Below are 21791 nucleotides of genomic sequence, written 5' to 3' on the forward strand. Positions count from 1 at the left end.
ATAATTAGATTTTTAAATACTTAATGCAGTACCCTATTTTGAATTATATTTATCTAAAAGAAAAAAATTGGAAGTAGACAACGAGGTTGAAATCTAAAAAGAACAAACCATATTGTCTTGCTGCCTGTGCAACTCTCTACATTTATGACACAATAAAAAACAAACAAAAACAAACAAAATCTCCCTATATTTTCAGTGTAGCGCTTTACTGAAAACACAAAACGATGTCACATTCGTGTACAGTAGAAACATAAATCGCTTTAGGATGTTTTTTACAGTGGAAAAATAAAACATATCGCGATGTCTTTATGTGATTTGAATTCTCGTAATTTGGTGCAACTAGCACTAAGTTATTATCTTATACGCGAATTTGAAACAAAGATGTTCAGGTAGTGTTAGGGGCAATAGCCTAATTTCAGATATTCACATCACTAACTTGATTAACTTGAAATTTTCTTACTATAGGCAGAAATAACTAGGTTTCTGGAGCTTAAATAATGGTTATGAAGTTGATATTCTCGATTTGAATGAATCCATAGTGAGTTACCACGCTTTAAAATTTTCATTGTTATTTATTGTAAATTACGGCTTGCGAAACCAATAAGTTGTTTTATAAATTGGGTTAATGATTTTAATCAGGTCAATTGTTACTAAATCAGGTTAATCGTAAATCATTTTTGTATGCTGCTTAATTACTTCTCGCCTGCGAAAATAAACTTCCTTTTTTTACTGGATTTTTTTACAATTCAATTATTTACTAAAAGATATTGGTGTAATGGCTTCTCAAAGACAATTGAAAGATTGCGAGCCTTCTATTTTCTGCAGGCTACTTGTAGACGTAGTTCCTCCTATATCCTAATTTTTTTGTTTGGTTTTGCGTTTTCAGTAAAGCGATAGATTTGCTTAATTCTACAAATATGGGGAAATGTCATAAATCAGTTTATTTGAACCAGTTTTATAGATATATGTTGCATACTTTCACTGGCTAGCTGGAAATCGGTAGCTAACATTAGACCTGTTTAAGTGCTTTTGACTAAGATCTGCAAGCAGTAAGATCTTAGCATTTTCATTGATTAAAAAACAAGAATTCAAGGAGAATGATGTTCGATCAGAAAATTAAAGTCTCGGAAAATTAATTTCTCGAAAAACAGGCTCAGAAAAGGCAAGCGGAAATACAAATACAAGCGAAAATACAAACAGAAGAAAATTCAACTTAGCCAAATAAGCTACCTTATCCTTGGATATACTTGTAAGAACCAATGTAAGCTATTGTAAGCTAATCTAGCCAATGTAAGCTAGCAATTTATTGTTAGCTTACGGATACGGAGCTGTTTGTAAAAATATTAAGCCTACAATTTTTGAAAGGACATGTAAACATGATTTATTGGAAAAACTGTAAACAAAGCCCTTTTAGGGAGGGGTACTAATTTTGGGGAAAGAACATTTTATTTACTGGTTTTAAAGAGTTTTTGGTCCATTGAGTAAATCAGGATTTTCAGTCTTTTACGTTTTAATCCTATTTTGTCAAAATCATAGTTACCGAAAATGGAACTTCCTTGTAGTGCCATGCCTTCTGTGGCTTAAAAAAGGGGCTAGAGCTGTTAATTTCCGTTGAAATGAATACTTTCTCATTATTCTGCGGTCACTGGTTCAACATGATCACTCCTGTGGAAGGGAAGAAAAAGGCAGATACTACATGCCTGCTGTCCATTCTATGTTACAGTTTCATGCTACTCATTTAAGGTTTTCGACCGTAAAAAATCGATTGATAATCTCAGATTTTGAACATTAAAGCGTTTTAACCCTTTTTTTGGCTAAAATTTGTGTTTTGCAGCGCAAAATGGCACCTTGTTTTTGCGCAATTTCTTTTGCTACTGAAAAATTGCACTAAGAATTTAATTTTCTGAAATGACCCCTCTCCTAATATTCTAAGGCCATTGCCTCAGTCCAACCATCCCTGGAAAAAAAGAAGAAAAAATGGAAGGCATGCACATATGTGGTTTTCCTTGTTTTTCAAGATGGGGAACTATAAATGTTAAGTGAAGGGTTTTTGACTAGGGGGATTTCAATAGTGTAGTTTTCGATTTGCTGTCAATGTGTGTGTGTCAGTTTTTTTTTTTAGATTCCCCCCAAAAATCTTTTTATCGTTACAAATTACTTTTCAGTTGAAATTAAATAAACGTTACTATTGACAAACCAGTGAAATGTTTTTTGACAGACAATCTCTTTTAAAAACCTTGTTATAGAAGTTTTGCTAATTTTAGCATCAGAGCCGTTGAGTATTTATGAAAACTCGTGTTTCTTTAACGTGCCACTAACGTGCCTAACGTGCCACTGCTAATGCTAATTTACAAAGTTCAGAAGCTTCTGTAATGAGAGGCTTTTTAGAAACCAACAAGTTATTTAAACGTCGCGTTAATGATATTTACTAAGAGCTTATAGAGTTTTTGATTGGAAACAAAGAAAAGACTTGCCAAGAAATGAAATAGCAAAAAAGAATTAAATAAGATCACTTTTTCGAAACAAAGCATGAAACCCAGCCGTTCAAAATGTGGCATGATCACAAAATGTCGAATAAACGTCCATCATTATGATATATTGTTTCTGAAACTTTTATGTTGAAGTTTGGTTGTACTACTGCGCCAGTTAAAACTTGTATATTATATCTATATTAATATGAATCTCCATATTATATTGTTTGTACCTCTATTTTATTGAATTTGAAGGTTGGTGGTGCAACTGCGATGGTTGGGGATCCAAGCGGGAAGTCTACTGAAAGGCCTGCTTTAGGAAAAGATGCTGTTCTTAGAAATATTGAAGGGATCAGAAATAACATAAAGAATATATTCAGAAATCACCAGGAGCTGTATTGGCCTAAAGAAAAAAAACTTCCAGAATTGAGGTAAGCGGGAGACTTACGTATTTAAATTAAATGAAGGATAAATAATTGGAAAGTGATTGCAAATTTATTTAAAAAACAAAAATATAATGTAAAATATAGAAAACATTGCATATAAAAAGCTTTATTATTCAGTTGTGTGGATGTTTTGTGTTTCCACGCTGCAGTTTTTTACACTTGTTAGTCACGAGCTTGCCCTAGCTTGGCTTCCGCTATTTGTCGGCCATTTTAATGAAATAGAGCTGCTTTGCCATGGATAAACAGTTGAAAATGATTAAATGTAAGGTAAGAAATGATTAGAGGTAAGAACATAGTTTGTCTTTAAAAAATAATTTTGAACCATGGGAATTGTAGTAGAATATAAACATCCCACTGAAGAAGAAATAGAAAAGATAATGTCATTTGAGCCATCAAAGACCCTAGCCGCCATGTGAACTGTATGAAGAGAGAGAGAGAGACGGTGAAAAGTCCGCAAAACAAGATCTGGCTTAACCTAACAAGTTTATGTTAAATTATAATGTCTAACGTAAATGTAAACTGTAAGTGTAACGTCTAGAATGTTAAATTGTCAAGATGGGCGTTTTTTAGTAATTGGCTGCTTGTCCTATGCTGGCCAATCATGTAAGGATTTTTGTGGAGATATCGATGGCAGGAGTATCAGTTTCGAAAATGTAGGAGGAGAGCGGAAAATGTATTCTTTCTAAAATATTTTTTGAGTATTATTTTCGTTTTTTCAAAACTTTTTTTGTTGAACCTTGAAAATTACTTATGAACGTAGTCATATATTTCCCGAAAGCCAATGTCTTGGTTGAATTTAAAAATGATCTTAGAAAGAGGGGTCTGACCCATAATATGTATGTTGTAGATTTGACAAATAACGTAAAATGTTATGGTCTGCATCAACCATGAGATTATAATCTCATGGTGGTTCTTTCCATTATGTAAAAATTTAATATATTTAAATAAATTGTGTTTACTCTGTTCCTGTCTTATAAGAAGATTCTCGTCCTTCGAATTAATTTTTAAATTAATTTAATTTATCCTCCTCCACATGTAGCTAACGTTCAATTTCATGGATTTGAATCAACAATCTTAGATGAAACGATTCTCGGTCGGATTCAAAGATTTTGAGTTAAAGTCAATTTGTATATTTTAATTTTCCTTTAATTTTTGGTTTTAACTAACTTTTATTTAATTTTTTATTAATTCGCTAAAAAGATAAATCATTTAATTAATTTAATATATATAATAATATCTAAAATATATAATATATGTAACAATATATAAAATTATTAATTTTTATAAAAACTTAATAATTAAAATAATTATATTTAATTTAAGTATATTAATTTTTTTTATCTAATTTATTAATTTTTATTTATTTTTGAGTTTATTTTTACTTGTATCTATTTTGTTATAAATTCAATTTTAGTAAAAATCTTCTTAAAGTACCAAGAACATAAAAATAAAAATTTTTTTGCGCCCTGGACCCATTTTAGGTCTGTCAATATCTGAAAATTGTGATTTTTTTCACATTTTCTTTTGGCTGTTTCAAAATGATGATGTTTTTAGAAGAGTGTAAAATTTTGTCAGTGTTGTCACACTGAACCGTGAAAACGAACAAGTAAATCTAATCCATTAAACTTGACAACACTTTTCGTCTGTAAAAATTAAGACGAACTGTCTGTCGTTCCTCAAAAACAACTGAACCTTCAAAGGAAAGCTGAACCTTCTTTAGCTCCTTGGTGCCATATTTTTTTACCGATTGCCTATTTATTTTCCGATTTTATAAGTTTTCACGTAACCAGTTTGATAATCGGATTTTATTCTAACTGTGCTTGGTTAAAAAAAAATCTGGAACTAGAAACAATGTTTAACCCTAGGAGTATTTTTTTCTAGTTTTATCTGCCTAACCATTCATAAATTCCATATTTTAAACTTTTTCTGAGTCTTTCTGAGTTTGAAAATCAGATTTCATTCTCACTGTCCTTGGTTTTTCAAAAAGATGCTTAAAACTGGAAGTACTAGTAACCGTAGGAGTATTCTTTTTCAGTTTTATCTGCCTTACCATTTACAAATTCTATATTTTAATTTTTTTTCTGAGTTTGTTTTTCTGAGTTTGAAAATGAGATTTCTTTCTCGATGTCCTTGGTTTTTCAAAAAATACTTAAAAGCGGAAACAGTATTAACCCTAGGAGTATTTCTTTTTTCCAGTTTTATGTTCCTAACCAGTTTTAAATTCTATATATTATGTTTTTTTTTTAAATGTCACTGACATTTTATTTTCGTTTTATAAGATAGAAAACGTGAATGACTACGTTGAAGACTTATGGGAAATACAGATTATAAATTCTAAGGATTACCATTCAGATTTTAGAAGACATTTCTTTTGAATCTTACATTTAAATTGACCTATCTATGCAAAACCAAATTGAGATTTCTCTCCTTTGAGAATGAACCTTTTAGATTTCTAGCTAATTTTGTCGCACGAATGTAATTTGCAATTTAAAATTTTGCTAATCCTGTGTACTATTCTTAGTATTTAAGGACACTCTGCTTGTAACTTTGAACTTTCTTTCTGCCACGATTCGTATTTTTAATACTAAGTTTATGCTAGCTGATTTTCTCCCTTATAAAATTTCTCCCGAATAAAATCCTTGAACAACTAAAAAATACTAAAAATGCACCCATTTTTTTTGCTACCTTTTGAATACTGTGCAAAATTATTATTTATAATTCAACTTTGTAAATTTCTTATTTAAGTCTCAAGCAACAGTCAAAGTCACTTTTGATAAAAGACTGTTAGTTTTGTTTAGCGAAAACGACCATGCAACGTTGCCATATGATTTCTATTTGGTATATTACAGCGAAGTTTTCTGACGTCTTTCGGGAAAATTTCTAAAAAAGAAACTGTTGGACGAATACTTCTTTTATGTCGATTACCAGTACCTTTGACCAGCACATGGATTCAATGCTTTAATATTTTTTAAACTCGGATTTTATCGGCCAGAAAAGGCAATTTTGAAGCTGTGACTAAGAAAAACAGTTCATCGAGTATTTGCCCTAACGAAGGCAGTTTGGACTTGGAGTGACGGGAAATCTGGCTTTCGAAGCGAAAGGCCATGATCCAACAAACTTTTTGACATTGTACACAAATTCTAGCTCAATATTTTTTAAAATCACTATTCAAATTCTCACAGCCTTGTCTACTGTCTACTTCATTGTAAAACTCTTCACTTTCAATTTTCCTTGAACATCTCTGAAAACAAACGCTGTTAAAGAGTCTCGAAAGAACTAATTCAAAAAATGAACTAATTCAATTCTAATTCAACTAATTCAAACTAATTAATCTCGAAACTTTCAAACTAATTATTAATCTTATAAACTAATTCAATAATTAATCTTTGAAACTAATCGATAATTAATCTTTGAAACTAATTCAAACTAATTAATCTCGAAAGAACTAATTCATATTTCTTGAGTTATTACCCAAATGTTGGGCAATAACTCAGTTGTCTAATTTTCCGTTTAAGTCGCCAGACGATGCGCTGTAACTTGTGGTAATAGTTTTGAATCCCTCTCTTCCCCCATGGTGAATTGCTGAAGATCCAACTCTTAGAAGTTTCCCATTCTCTTGGGATGGGAACTCTAAGAGAATTTTCACATACAAGCACATATGACACATCTAAGTCTATATGACCTAGCCTGTGTGGTATAGGCTACATGTGTGCTTATATGACATAAGCACATATGTCATGTAAGTACAGGTGATAATTTAATTTATATGACATATTTATGTAGCACATATGACAAATAAAATTTTCATATTGACAATTTTAGGATAGTGAACAACCAAGACTGGTATAGCTCGCAAAGCATAATCGACTTTCTGAGTGACGTTGGTAGATATTTTCGAGTTGGTACTATGCTTGGACGGCATTCGGTTCAGTCGCGACTTAACTCAGATCAAGGAATCAGCTATACTGAATTTAGCTACCAGGTTGAATGTCTTTATATCTTCTTTATATCTCTCTTTGTCTATTAAATCTCTTTTGGCTGTCTCTATACCTCTCTTTAAAACTTGATTATTTCTTCTATATTATTTGATTTATTTCTCCTTTATATTTGTATTTGAATTCAGTCTTTAGTTTTATCCTTATTAGGCTATATATTCTATTTAGGTCTATCTAATATTATTTTATGCTATTATTCTGCAGTCGTTTATAAGAGGGAGATACCTAAATTTAAAAAATAAGAGGAAAAAATTGTTCTAAACACTTTGAAATTAATAATATTTGATGCTATTATTTAGGAAAGAATTCAAACCCCCAAACAGCCACCTGAGCTACGCCTATTCTGACGTTATAGGCCAATTACTAACTTGATTTCACATTGTCAGAGTAATTCTCTTCGATAGCTTTCTTGCTCTATAATTAAAATTAATAGATTACATACACCTATAAATTATTCTATTTCAATATAACCAACACACTTAACATAACGTCTAATATATCACTAGAGATGCATATAGCTTGAACTATCTAGGCGAGAGAATTTTAGGAGCTATCGAGGCTGGGGTGCTGTGTTTCTTGAAGAATGCCACTGTGGTTCTAGATGCTGGAGTCTCATTTATTTTACTCCATAAGGGGCTAGAGGAACTTGGAGTATAACTCCCTAGTCTTCCTTTGTGTGCTGCGCTTTACTGTAGATATCAACAGGTTGTCTACTATCTACGTTAAATAATTGTATATTTTATCTGTAAGAACGGAGACTCTTTAAAAGACTTTTGGTGATGATATTTACTGACTTACTGACCCACTACTATCTGGAGACTTTTTAGGGTGTTTAAGGACTCTATATGCAAGTTTCTGCATAATGCCTAATATGGCAGTGAGTTTAATCTGATTGTTTGTACCTTCTGTAAATTGTGTAACCGCAAATTTGTTGTAATTCTCATATTTTAAAAGTTGAAAATTTAAAAATTGATATGCACTTTAGTCCCAGCCCGTTCTTCATTTATCCCGGGATTTTTCAGGGTTTCCCTGAAAAGAAAAGTGGATTTTATGGAGGCTCTCAAAACTTGACGTTCGTAAAGACACAAGCATTGACACAGCTGTAGATTTTTAATTTTTTCAGCTTTGGTTTTTGGGAAAATTTCAGAATTTTCAGAGGATTTTTTAGTTTTTTGAGGAAAATTTGAGAAACCCCTGAAATTTGAGGAAACCCCGAAACCTTCGTGGATAGTGAAAGCACTGCTACTAGCTTTGTATGCACATTTCTCCTGTTCTTCAATTAAATAGCTTGCATTTACCAAATATTCAAATGAAATATGTGTTTTTTTTTTCTTTCATGTGCGGATTACTAAAAATGTTTATTTATGGCTTAAATTAAGGTAATTTCATGTTGGGAAACATTTTCCCCAAATTTTAGAATTCGTGTTTTTTGTCAAATGAACAGATAAAATAAAAGCAAAGAAAAAAAAACACAACAATAAAGCTAACAAAACAAAAAGTTATGTTTACAAAATAATATGTTATAAATAGAAAAACTACTATTAAGGACTTAATTTTGTTCCACGCATAATTTAAATGCCTTTAAGCCTAATTTTATGAGCTACATGTCTTTTACGGCGTTTAAGACTTTTTCCTATGTGAAGTTTTCACACCATATCCAGGGTCTGTTCCTTTTTTAAATATAATTTATTTTTCTTTCTTTTCTTTATGCTGATAATTTGGGATTGGTAATGTATCCCTTCATCCATGGCTTTGGATGATTGTTTCAAAAAAATATTAATCCTGGGAGAAAAAACAACAAAAAAACAAACACATTCTTAGGCCCTTTTCTCAATTTCTTTTACTTGAGAGAGGGTGTCTCAGATCAATACCAGAGGATTTTGTTCCACGCATAATTTAAATGCCTCTAAGCCTAATTTTATGGGCTACATTTATTTTTTTAATAAATGATTTTCTTCTTTCTTTTATTCTATTGATGTGAAAAGTGATACTATGTCCCTTCATTCCTGGCTTCGTCTGGTTGCTTTGAACCTGGGAAGGGTTGAAACCAGAATAAGAGAGTACCTTTAAGCCACTGTTTTTCTATTTTTCCTCATGGCGTATGGTGTTTTAGATCGGTATCAGGGTTGTCCCTCTTCTCTGGTATAAAGGTGTTTATTTGGGTGCAGTAATTTTCAGTTGTACGGTATTACTTGTTTTAGTTGTTTACTATCAGGAAAATGGGTTAGTGTTAGCCAGTTTTTTTTCTAATTTATTTTATAGGTTCTTCAAGCTTACGACTGGTATCATCTCTATAATAAACATGGCTGTCGGTTTCAGATTGGTGGAAGTGACCAAATGGGAAATATAGTATCAGGGCATGACTTGATTAAGAGGAAGTCTGGAGTTGAAGTTTTTGGTGAGTCTTGTCTTCGAAAAATTGTGCAAATAACATTTGTTCTTGTTCAATTGTAAAATCTGTCATTTCTGTCGTTAGCTTGTTAATTTGTCTCTGTTGATATCTGCTCTTTTGAGTAATTAGAACCTGGGTATGTCCAATTTTTATTTTTGTGGAAAAATTTAATGACTTCTGTTAATTTTGCAAAAATTCGAAATTGTTCCTAAAAGTTTTAAAACTTCAAAATCTTTCCGTAACGTTTTTCATTATCCGATTGTAAGGTTTGTCATTTCTGTTGTTAAATTGTTAATTTGTCTATGTTTATATCTGCTCTTGTGATGAATTGGAACCTACTGTTATCTGTTAATTTGACAAAAATTCGAAGTTGTTCCTGAAAGTTTTAAAACTTCAAAATCTTATAAAAATAATTGTCAAATAGCGTTTTTTTCCTTGTCCTTGTCCTTTTTCCTTGTAAAATGTCATTTCTGCTGTTGATTTTTTAAGTTGTCTGTTGTTGCCTGCTCTTTTGGTGAATTATAACCTGATCTTATTATTATTATTATTTTTTTTTTTTTTTTTTTTTTTTTTTTTTTTTTTTTTTTTTTGTGGAACAATTTAACTTCTTCGACTTCAAAATTTTAAATTGCTTTTAAAAGTCTTAAAACTTCAAATATTTAAAAAAAACTTCCACTTCATATCAACCTACCTTTATCATATAAAGCCAACTTGATGCGTATTTTCATGTTTTTTGCTCTTCTGTAAAGTTTTGTTTTTCTGTAACTTATCCGGTTACTATTTTACTTCGCTTTTTCCTCTCAACTCACGTAGCCTAATCTTACCTAGTCTGGACCTCAAGAGGAGGATGGGACCACGTATTTCATGTAGCCTGTTGTTTAACATATAATTGCTTCAACATAAATATGAATAGTACAATATAAATTCTAGTAAAAAAACACAATAAATACCACATAAAGATAAAAAAAATTGTTTATATACATTGATAAAACTATGTATATTTAAACGGAAAAACCGGTCTTTAAAACAAATTTTAGTGTATATTTATGTCTTCTCCATATACTCATAAGTGAATTTACCGCAGAAAGGAAACATGTTCACAAATCGAAACATTTAATTTTATACCCTAAATATTTTAGAGGGAGCTTCTATCATACTTTCCAGCATTTTTCCTACCAGGAATACTTTGCTCTACCTTACTAAGTGTAAAGTATGTTTCTTAACAATTCTAGATTTTATTTAGTGAACTCTTCTGTCATTAATTTTACTTATTTTATATTGGTAGCAATTCAGGTTCATTTCTAAATTAAGGTAATTTTTGGTCATTAAAGTAATTTATTAATGCAATTAAGGTTGTGAAGGTAATTTTAGATTGTACCCAATTCCCCGAAAGGTTGAGCGGCGTTCCAAAAGCTCTTCTATGCCTAAACATGTATTTTGAGAACTTTACATTTCACCTTGAATTGATTTAATTGATTGGAGCAATCTAAGGAACTAACCAGTAATATACAAAAGACAAGAAATATCAGTTTGAACGAAAATGACCATCTCGTGTTCAAATAAAATATTTGTGGGCCAGCCTTCACCTTAAAATAATCAAAAAGAAAATATTCTACGAAAAGAAAAACTTAAAATTTCTACCGAAAATTTTACCATATTTAAAACATCTAAAGTCTAACTGGCATTTTAGTGCCCTATTTATTAGTTATATATATTTACCACGAATATTCTATTCTGAATTACTAAGCATAAAGGATGTTTCTCAGTAATTTTGGATTTCATCAAGTCTACGACCCCCCCTCCCCCCCATTTTTTTATTGTATCTCATTGAGCCACGGTTTTTTTTTTACCGAACGAGATCCGATGGGTCCAGTGACTGCAGTTTTCATAGGGGGGGAGAGGAGTAGCAGGGGTTAATTCTCCCCCTGGTTCTTTAATATGTGTATCTTTTTTTAATCGAAAAAACCTCTGTAGAATGACATTTTTTTGTATCTTCATTTAAAAGTTGAAAAACCTTGCCTGAGGGTTTATTTTATTGAAAAATGTCTTTTGCATTTTTGTTGATAATTGAAAAAGATTATATGGCATACGGAAATAGATCCGAAGATTGGTAGAAGGGTGTCATCATCTCCTTATGGAAGGGGAAAGGGTCTAGAAGTGACTATCACAACTACCATGGAAAACCTCTGTTGACAGTCCTCGGAAAAGATTCTCAATAGCCTTGCTGGATTGATGTCGAAATATCATTTGTAAGATCGGGCGGTCGGAGCAAGCTGGTTTTATGTCAGGCCGCTCAATTATCGAGTAGATATTCACGCTTCGACAAATAGTAGCAAAGGCCACAGAGTTCCAACAGGAAGCGTTTATCACCTTCGTCGACTTCCGTGCTGCGTTCGACTCGATTGATCAACGAGCTCTATGACGAGCATTGACTAGCCTCCCTGAGAAATACTGCAGACTTTTCAAGGCTCTGCACCATGTTTCAGAGAGCTGTGTTCAAGTAAACGCCCGTCGCAGCCCGTTCTTCCAAATCATGACAGGAGTGCTCCAAGGATGTGCAGTAATCCCAGAACTCGTCAAAATCGTCATTGATTACATTATGACAAAGAAAATTCAGATCTCAGATATGGCTTGAAGGTTCGAGATCGAGTCATCTCAGAGGCTGATTTTGCCGATTATTTAGCCATTCTGATTGACGCCATGGATCAGCTCCTGGAAGCTCCGAATCCTACAAAAAGAGGCTGCGAAAGTAGGACTGCAGATAAACTCGAACTAAAGCAAAATTATCGCCATAGACCCATCTTCTCCTGCTGCCAATTCCTCAGTTAGCCTAGACATCACCACTAGTGTTGATGTAGTTCTATTATTTTATAGTTCATCTTATTTTGGTTTGGATAACTGATGAGAATGTCTCCACATCTATCCGGAAGGACGTTCTACGATTTCCACGCTACGGAAGCTGGATGGAAGTGACCCTGCGGTCGACCGAAGAAATGATCGTTCCACCGCCTGTCCGAGTTTCTGATGATGGCAAACATTAGACTGAGCGAAACACAAACGCTCACCATCGACCAAAGTGGATGGATAGGTCACTCTCTGTATCGAGCACCACCTGGCAAGGGACACACGTCAAGCAAGGCAAAGAAACTAAAACTTCTGCAGAACTGCTTCAATCTTAAGTTTGAATGTAAGGCCCCATCTAAAACATACTTAAAAAAGTGAATGATGAAACGTTAGGGAGCCTTATAAGTTGCCAATGAAAACCGTCTTGGTACTTTGAAAGCTCTAGGAAGCAATTTAGAACTTTTAAGAAGGGTGAGATTTTCAATCCAAAATTGTTCAACATAACTTCCTCACCCGTCATACGCATGGAGTCAATCTCTCAATTTTTTTTTCGGTTTTCAATCTTTGTTTTGTTTGCAAAAGACTGTAAATATTGATTGAATAAATGGATAAACTGATTTCAACATCACATATTACAACATGAAGTACATAAAACTGGAAAAAGGAGAGTAATGCACTAATTGTGTTGTGGTACATAAAGGGAAACTAGCATAAATTGCTCTGACAAGACATTGCATGATCTCACAGAAGGTATACTTTGTGTGTGTGGACAAGACTATTTAAACCCCGCTATTAATCGATCTTTATTTTAGGATTAACTCTTCCACTTGTAACTACTGAGTCGGGAGATAAGCTTGGAAAATCTGCTGGTAATGCTATCTGGCTATCAGAAAACAAAACTTCACCTTTTGAATTTTATCAGTTCTTTATTCGAACCAAAGATGGTGATGTTGAAAAGCTACTCAAGTACTTTACATTCCTGCCACTTGAACACATTGATGAAATAATGGCGAAACAAAAAGTAAGCTCTTGCTATTACATCAACACTTTGACATTTGAATGCCAAATTTAGTTTTGATAATGGCCATATGTTGGCCAACTTGTAGCCATAAATGACCGAGTAGCTCTCATTCTTAATGAGTGTTTATATGAAGTTTTTTTTTTTTTTTTTTTTTTTTTTTTTTTTTTTTTTTACTCTGCCTATTCCTCTTTTTTTATGGCGGGTTATATATATAATTCATTGATTCATTCATTAATTTCATGCTTTGACTTCTAAATTTGGTTCTGACAATAGTAAATTTCATTTCGTTCACTCCATTTGACGTCACTGCGCTTGAACTACTGGATATCCAAGAATTTCATGTGGATTTTTTTTTCTTTTAACCTAATCAAAATACATTTTCATAAGCAAATTTTATGATGATTATCCCTACCATGAATTCACCATCGTGGAAGATTTTGCTGTTATGTAAGTCCCTTGACGGCTTGACCCTTGCAATAAAGCTAGATTTTGACGAGAGTTGAATTTTACTTCGACCCAACTGCACATTGCAATGGAAAGGCTGACTTAATTTGTGATTTTTGTTTCAGGACAAGCCCGAATCTCGAGTTGCTCAACGGAAGTTGGCTGAACATGTCACTAAGCTAGTCCATGGAGGTAACTTGAAGGTTTACATATTTCATTGTTTGCTTCAGAACCCGAAGGGCTACTTTTGCGACTATGACCCCACCCAAACTTGTTGATAAAAGCTAAGTTGTGCACGACTGCAGTACCAATATATATCCCGAAAAGTAGGGGTAACTTTTTGCACCAAGTGGGAACTGGCGCTAGTGTAGAAAAAAAAATCACCAGTGCAGATCTACCCTTTTTCGAATTCTTTAGCGGTATTGTGATGGATCCTGAGGGAACGAGGGCATGGGCCACACAACCCCTATTATCTCAAAATTTTTATAATTTTCCCTGATTCATTACCATTACCAAAACTTATTACCATTTATCATTTTACAATTTATACCTTCACCATTCCTCTTTTTGAATTCATCTCCCTAGAAATAAGTTCCTGCTTACTACCAGATTAGGACTACGTCCATCTACTGGCGACAATGGGTAGTGGTAGCTCCTGAAAAAGCCCGGCTAAACCTCTGTTCTGTAACTCGGTAATATCTGAGCCACACTTGTGGACAAAAACAAAGCTACCCCTGACTGCAGCGTGACCCGTTGCGCAGTTTTGTGAGTCGTCCTGTGTTCATCTTTTAAGGTTAATGCCTATGGTTGACCCTTCAGGGCATAGATTTAAAGCATGATTTTTGAAATTAAAATATATAGAAGCTTCGATTAGCAGTTTTCCGATCTGTATGATGAATTTCACTAACTATATGTAGGTAATAGTAAACAATAGTTGGGAAGAAGTCAGTGTTGCCATATATATATCAAACTGAGTTTTTATATATTAATTTTCTGCTTTGGGAGCATTAGATTGAGGATCCTTGCATGACTCTGGTTTCAATATGGTGTAACAAGCTTACCATTTTTTAAATTTATACTGATCTCGTTTTGATTTTGGACGTTTTTATTGTAATTTTTGCCTGGGATTTCTAATAAACAATCTACTAAATATTAGCATCGGTGGAAATCAAAACGCTCTTTTTAAAATGTGTACTCAGTGTGTCTTGATTTAGGACAAGAATTTCGCAATCTTGATAATTTTCAACATTTACAGACCACAAATAAAGTTGGCTTTAGTCAAAGATTTCTCTTATAAAACCTTAAATAACAGGTCAATAAACGTAGGGAACTATTTTGTGCAAGATATTGTCTTGACCTAACCCAAACTTTTGTGTTTCTAAAATCACCAAGAAAATCGTGTGAGAATTGTGAGTTGATTATGAAATCTGATAGTTTGAATCGGTTAGCGGAAATTCACACAACTATGCATAATTAAGAAAAACTTAAGGAAAACTGGAAATTAAATTTTCTATGAAAAAGACATTTGAGGTTATACGACTTTGGTTGTGGGTGCGAAATCACCGAAAAATAAGCTAATAAATATCGCATCAAAGAGCTTGTGAAGCTCAAGTTTCCCTTCGACTACTTACGTTTGAGAACCATCAGGTTTTTTATGTTGGAATTTTGATGAACGAAAAGCGTTGCCAAACTAACTAATTAGTTTCGCTTATTTGTTTTCATTGATCTACGTGGCAACATTGACGAAAATGATGCATTGCCAAAGAAACTTCATAATATTGGAACAATGAAAAAAAAATATTAGAAAACGCCATTTTCAGGTATGGATAGGCTTAAGATTGGTCCAGGGGGCGAAAATGTTTTTATTTTGATGTACTTGGTACCTTAAAAGCGAAATCATATTCAAATTGAGTCTTGAGTTGAGTATTTCTTGAACATCAGTGAATTATCTGAAATCAGCGAGACGGTTTTTGTTTCAAAGGGGCGGCTTTCACATAGGTATGTACGAAGGATGAAGGGCTTTCTTTCAGATCTGAAAGTTTCTTGTATTGTATAATTAATTTCATATATTTGGTATGAAATTTGTCTGCTCTTGTGGAATAGAATCATTTAGTTCAAGATCACCTACGCAGTCCTTGATAAAAATCAGAAATTAAATGACGCTGTCTTTTACAATTCTAGTCCTGGGGTATTCTATTAGAGGTGCATGTAAAAAACGGGGCGAATAAACTGCAAGGTACTGGTACTAGTTCTTTTTCTTCTGGCAATGGTTCTTCTTCCTGGTGTTAACTAATGGGTTGGCAGTAGAAAAGAGAAAATGCAAAGGATGTGGCACAAGACTCTAAAGTCCAAAACGGTGGTGTTCATCTCCATTTCATGGTCCTTCAGCCAGGAATTGCAATAGGGTGCTGAGGGTTAGCCATCCGCTACTTTCGTACACCCTTCCTGTTTAGCTTCCCCAGAATTCTCCAGGTACACACTTAAAGCTGGTTTGACTCTGGCTGAGCTTACAGGGTCACGCCACTGACCCCCCTCCAAACCAAATAACCAGCAACAACAGGCCCTGAACACCTGTCCTCGCGCAGGGGGAACTACTAAGCTGGCAGCCTCCAACCCATGATTTGGTAGCAGGGATAGAAGATGGTGCTTGGGACTACCGAGAAGAAATTGTCAGAAAAGTATTATTAACAGAAAATGTCGATCTCGAAGGGTTTCAATCTTTAACGTTCTTTTCAGTTTAGCCCCTCATACTAAAATAATAAAGAAAGAAAATAGAACACGCAACAATTTATATTGATAAAATGTTTTTCCCACTTTTAATTTGTAGGGTGTTTCCCACTTTTGCATAATCTCAACACCCCAATCAAATTCAGCTGTTGCTGACTTAAAACTCAGGTTACCTTATTACCAAGCAGAGATCAATCCTTTTGCGCCATTAGAGGACATAAATTTTGCAGTTATTCGTTTCAATCAAAGAAACTTTGGGCTGTATGCCCAGTGCGCTCCCACTGCGCCAAGCTACCATTCGAAAAGATCTCCAAAAAATTCAAATCATTACCATAAATTGGTTTGTAATTAAATTCTCCTTCATTGAAGGAGAGAAAAATAAATCAAACAAAGAAATTGAAAGGAATCACGTCGTCGGAAAGTGTCTAAGGGAAATAAACGTTAAAAAATACTTCTTACATACAAAAATATAGGACGTTTTTCATATTTTATGTGATCTGGTACCTATCTGACTGATCGTATTTCAAAGTAGGCGGCACGAAAAATGTGGTTCTATCCTGCTTTTAGGGGCTATAATAAGAGAAAGTTTGAAATGGTTTGAACACGTTCTACGGATGAAGGATGATAGATTACCAAGATTGTCCTTTGTGGCCACCCATATAGAGCCAAACGAAAGGCAGGTCACCCCCAAAAGGGGTTGGGAAAGGTCGTGAGATCGAATTTAAAGGAATGTATGACTTCTTGAAAGGGTATAAAAAGAGAAGCTATGGATGGATGAGGAGAACCATGTTCAGCTGTGTTGGCCTTAGGTGGATTGGTGCTGCAATGAGCTGTTAGTAGTGGTAGTAGTCTTGATGTGCAATGGACGAATTTTTTGTCCAAAGCTTGCTAAAAAAAAAGAATTATAAATTTTAGGTAACCAGTATATGAGGATCCAAATATGAGGATCAGTCGACTAAAGTAGCTAATTATACGGGGAAACCTTGAGACCCAATTACAACGAGATTCTACTAATACAAAGGTTTAGCTAGAGCTAATTTGAGCCAATCGGAATTTTACATAAAATTTTAAAGTAGTAGATTCAGAAAAGTCTGTGAAAAATGATATTAGCTCAAATTAGCGCTAGCTAAATCTAAATGTCTGTGAAATCATAATATAAATAGGCCTTTAACTGAAAATACCAAGGACATTAGAAATAAAATCTGATTGCTGAAATTGGTTAAGTGGGAGTTTACACACTCATATATATCTAAAAAGAAGATTATTTTATACAAAATTATTTCTAATGAAAAAATCTCTCTGTGCAATTATGCAAGTTTTCGGCAGTAGCTGGTGGCAAAAAAAAAAAAAAAAAAAGAAATGGGTGACAAATCAGGAAAAAAACTGAAACACATGGCACCAAAAATCTTAAAGAGGTGTAGGTTCTTTTTTTCATAGTTGTCCTTTGATTCTTCTTTGGGAATTAACAGATTATCAGTAATTCAATTTTTACCGACGAAAAGCCTTAATTAAATTAAACTAACTAAATTTATACAGGTTCCAGGTAATTGTCTACCAATATCTAGAAAGTCATTGAAGAATTTAACTAAATAGACCGATTGAGTCGCTTTCAGAGCTTTCTCAATAATAAATCCCGACGAAATAGATAAAGAAATGTTTGAAATTTGCAGCATTTTGAATTTTTTTAAATGATGAATTTTTGTAGAAATGACGAATTTTAAAAGTTCAGGGTTTTAGATGTATGAATTAAAAAAATTGTAGAAAAATTTGAAAAAATAAAATAATCATTTCCTCTTCACACTTTCCTGCTGGATATAGTTTCATACGAAGTTTTCATGTTTGGAAAAAAAGAGTACTAAAACAGTACTTTGATTATTTTTTAATAAAATTTATCTTATTTACTAAAAGACTGTTGTAAAATGAAAATATTTCCGACCTAAATGCCCCTTTAATATTTTCATTTTTACTGATTTCACTCTCAGCCAAAAAATGTTGTCGACCCTTGGTTTACATGTATATTATGTACCTGTTATAAATATTCTTTGTATATATATATATATATATATATATATATATATATATATATATATATATATATATATATATATATATATATATATTGTGTGTGTGTGTGTAATAATGAATATAATAACTTGTCAAATAATTGTTTCGTGTAATTTCAGAGGAAGGTCTCAAGTCAGCAAAGCGTATCACCGAAGCTCTTTACTCATCCTCTGTTGAGTCGCTTTCGCAGCTTTCTCAAAATGAAATTGAACAACTGTCCCAAAATATGCCTTTAGTTGACATTTTCTTTGCCCCAGATATGAACTTGCTGGAACTAGGAGTGATTGCCAAATGTTTTGCCTCTGAAAGTAAGTTCTTCCGTTTTTTTTTGTTTTTTTGTTCCTTTTTTTATAATGATTGCCAGATTAATTTTTGATACTTTCTTTTGCCGAATCGCCAGTTCTCCACATCAAGTAATTTTCTCTGTTAACTTTACTTTTGTTTCTCGCTTAAAAAAATGTGATCACTTTCTTGTAGTAATTTTGTTGGCAGATTGCCAGATTTCCATAGAAAAAAAGTTGCATATTCTTATATTCACGGTCTCTTTTACAATAATATACATAAGCAGTGAATAAAAATCCAAATACGACCAGAAAAACGTTGCCATCACCCAGCTCTTTACCTGCCGTCATTTATAAAGCCAAAATATGTGTTTGACATTGTCCAAATGAGTTACTGTGTTTTTAAAGGTCCTCGAGTTGTGCTGCAAACATTGCCTACATTTACATAGGTCTGTTATCTAAATAAATAAGAGGGAGAGTATTTGTCGAAAAACATACCTACGCATAGTGTGTGTGTTTGTGTGTGTTTGGGGGGGGGGGGTACTCTACCAACTGGACAGTGATTTGAATTCTTAATGAAATCGGATTTAAATTAGGTACAAAATCTTTTTTCCTAATTCAGAAATTAAGAAATTATTTTAGTAATTTAATAATTATTTTACTTTAATTATTATTAAAATAAATAAATAATTAAGAAAGGAAAAAAGTGTTTTTTTCCTTCTATATAAAAGTGTAATGAAAAAATATTAATAAATTTTCCCTCACAACCTCTAAAGTGGCAATTTTTTATACCTAGCTTTGAGAGGGAAACAACACCACAGAGACATAGAGGGACTGCTTATAAGGTATCCAGTGCTTCACAAACCTCTCAGTCTTTTTACTGTACCTTAAGTTTCACACAGGAGAAACAATCTGGTGGCATTCCTTTTCTTGCTAATGGGTTAAACGCTACAGGTTTTGAGTTTTCTGAGCAAAAAAAAGATAAAAATAGAAATGTAGAATAAATAGTACTTGGCAAAGAGTCTGTATACCTTGCAGACACTCCTACTGACTTGGATCGTAGATATACTTGTTTTCCAATCACATGAAATTGAATTGAACTGGATAGCACAGTAAAACAGAACATACTTCACATAAAGTTGTCAAACACAGCTCCCGGTCCAATTCCTCCTCGTCACAACCTTATCAGGTTTCTTCAGTTGTGAGTATTTTTTTTTTGGCTTATTTCCTTATTTTCTATATGTCTTTTTTGTTTCTTCGTTTAGTTTATTTTTTCACTTTATTCTGTTTTTTTTTTTTGCGTGCATATTATAATACGCTTAGATCGTCGCTAGTAGAGGGAAATCCAACAGACCTGCGTTGGCCAAGCTCTACTCAACTTTCTGTGGTCATTCTACTATTTTTGCTTCTGGATTTTTTCTCCTTCTTGAGAAAAAATTATCCAGTTTCATCTTTGGATCCTGATTAAAATAAAATCTCATACATAAAGTAAAGGTAAAGGTAAAAAAGGTAAAGAATACGGCATTGGACTTTACAGTCCCTACCGGCGGTCCTGATCTCTGTTTCTTGGCCCTTCAGCCAGGAAGTGAAATGGGGGGGGGGGGGGTTGGAGGCCAACCAACCTGTGCTTTAGCACATCCTTCCTGTTTACCTTCCCCAGATATCTCCAGGTACCCATTTAAAGCTGGGTCGACTCTGGCTGAGCTTACAGAGTCATGCCACTGACCCCCGTCCCAAGCCAAATAATTGGGTACACTAGGATTCGAATCCTCGTCTTCTCGGGTAAAGGATTCTAATTCAGCCCACCAATCCACTCGGCTAGGACGTGAAGCTACGGATGAAATTACGAAATGAATACAAAATACCGGACTGGTATTTTTCTGACTCCAAGCGTAAGATGCATTGTGAATATAAAAAATATTTTGAGTCAATAGATAGATAGTAGATAAATCGTGTATTTCCAAAGCCCAAGAGCCATATATACACACAAAAATTTATAAAAAATAAAGAAATAACAACAAAAAATTACGAAACACACAGAAACATGATACATAGCAAAAAATACCTAATGGTAATTTAATGGTAATATTGTGTTACAGGTAATCATTCGTAAAAAAAACAACTTTTCCTGCTTTAGCAATTAAGATAAGCACTTGAACGAGGCCTTGACCTTACTCATCCATCCGGCCACCTAGGACAAACAGTACAAAAGAACACAATCTAACCAAAAAGAAGGGTCCGTAGACATGCAGCATCGTCATTAGTAAATGTAAGCGATCATGAACTTAAAAGCGTAAGATCCCCTTCTCAAGAAAAAAAAAGAATAAAAAAGAGTCCAGATTAATTATTTTATATTCTGTGAAATTCTGATTTTCTTCCCCCTTTGCCCAAAATCTGGGTTCTTAAATAAACCAGAAGTAAGACATAGAAATTAATCACAACTTGCATCAGTATTTCTCTGCATCACCGCCTTGTCAGTTTATTTCAGTCGTGAATAATTTTTATTTTTGTTTATTTCTTCATTTCCTCTATTATGTTTGTTGTTTTGTTTAGTTTTCCTTATCTTTTTTGTTTGTTTTTGTGTTTTACTTCACGTAATGTACTATTGTATAGTGTTGGTGAAAAATATTTAATAGCGATAGTACAAAGAGTTGATAAGTTAATAGGCCAAGAAGCTACACATGGTTGCGGTACCCCTTCGAAGCAGCATTCACGGTCAAGTTAATATTTTTATTGCTCCCCTTATAGATGATGATTCTTCTCTTGTAGGTGATGCACTAAGAATTATGGCGGCCGGAGGTTTTTACATCAATGGCGAAAGAGAAACGAATCCTCAGCTGGTTGCTACTAGTCGATTTATTCTGCCTTCTGGAATAACCCTTCTTAGGACAGGTACGTCTCAGAAGAATACTACTACTACTGCTAACATTATCGCAGCACCAAGCTACCTGAGGCCAAAGTAGCTACGGACGATCATTCTGCATCCCAATATATTGAAATCCTCCCTCTTTACACCTTCCCAAGATGTTCCAATTTCCCTTAAATTTTTCCTTACGACACACCCCAATTGTTGACGACATGCTTGGCGTTTGGATTTAGATGGTTT

The 21791-nt window shown here is 33.6% G+C and overlaps 1 protein-coding gene across 1 annotated transcript in view; it reads left to right on the forward strand.

Annotated features, from left to right (window-relative positions):
• The window catches only part of TyrRS-m (Tyrosine--tRNA ligase, mitochondrial), a 47579-nt gene that overhangs the window by 12445 nt on the left and 13343 nt on the right, over window positions 1–21791 (forward strand). Inside the window, exons 4-10 of the mRNA XM_089086251.1 lie at window positions 2727–2902; window positions 6740–6899; window positions 9175–9310; window positions 12961–13169; window positions 13739–13805; window positions 18524–18712; window positions 21455–21577. Of these exons, the coding sequence (XP_088942377.1) occupies window positions 2727–2902; window positions 6740–6899; window positions 9175–9310; window positions 12961–13169; window positions 13739–13805; window positions 18524–18712; window positions 21455–21577 (1060 nt within the window). The remainder of the gene's footprint in view (window positions 1–2726; window positions 2903–6739; window positions 6900–9174; window positions 9311–12960; window positions 13170–13738; window positions 13806–18523; window positions 18713–21454; window positions 21578–21791) is intronic.

The sequence above is a fragment of the Artemia sp. Qi Xiang Cuo genome, chromosome 3, assembly GCF_049724085.1.
Source record: "Artemia sp. Qi Xiang Cuo chromosome 3, ASM4972408v1, whole genome shotgun sequence".
Lineage (NCBI taxonomy): Eukaryota > Metazoa > Arthropoda > Branchiopoda > Anostraca > Artemiidae > Artemia > Artemia sp. Qi Xiang Cuo.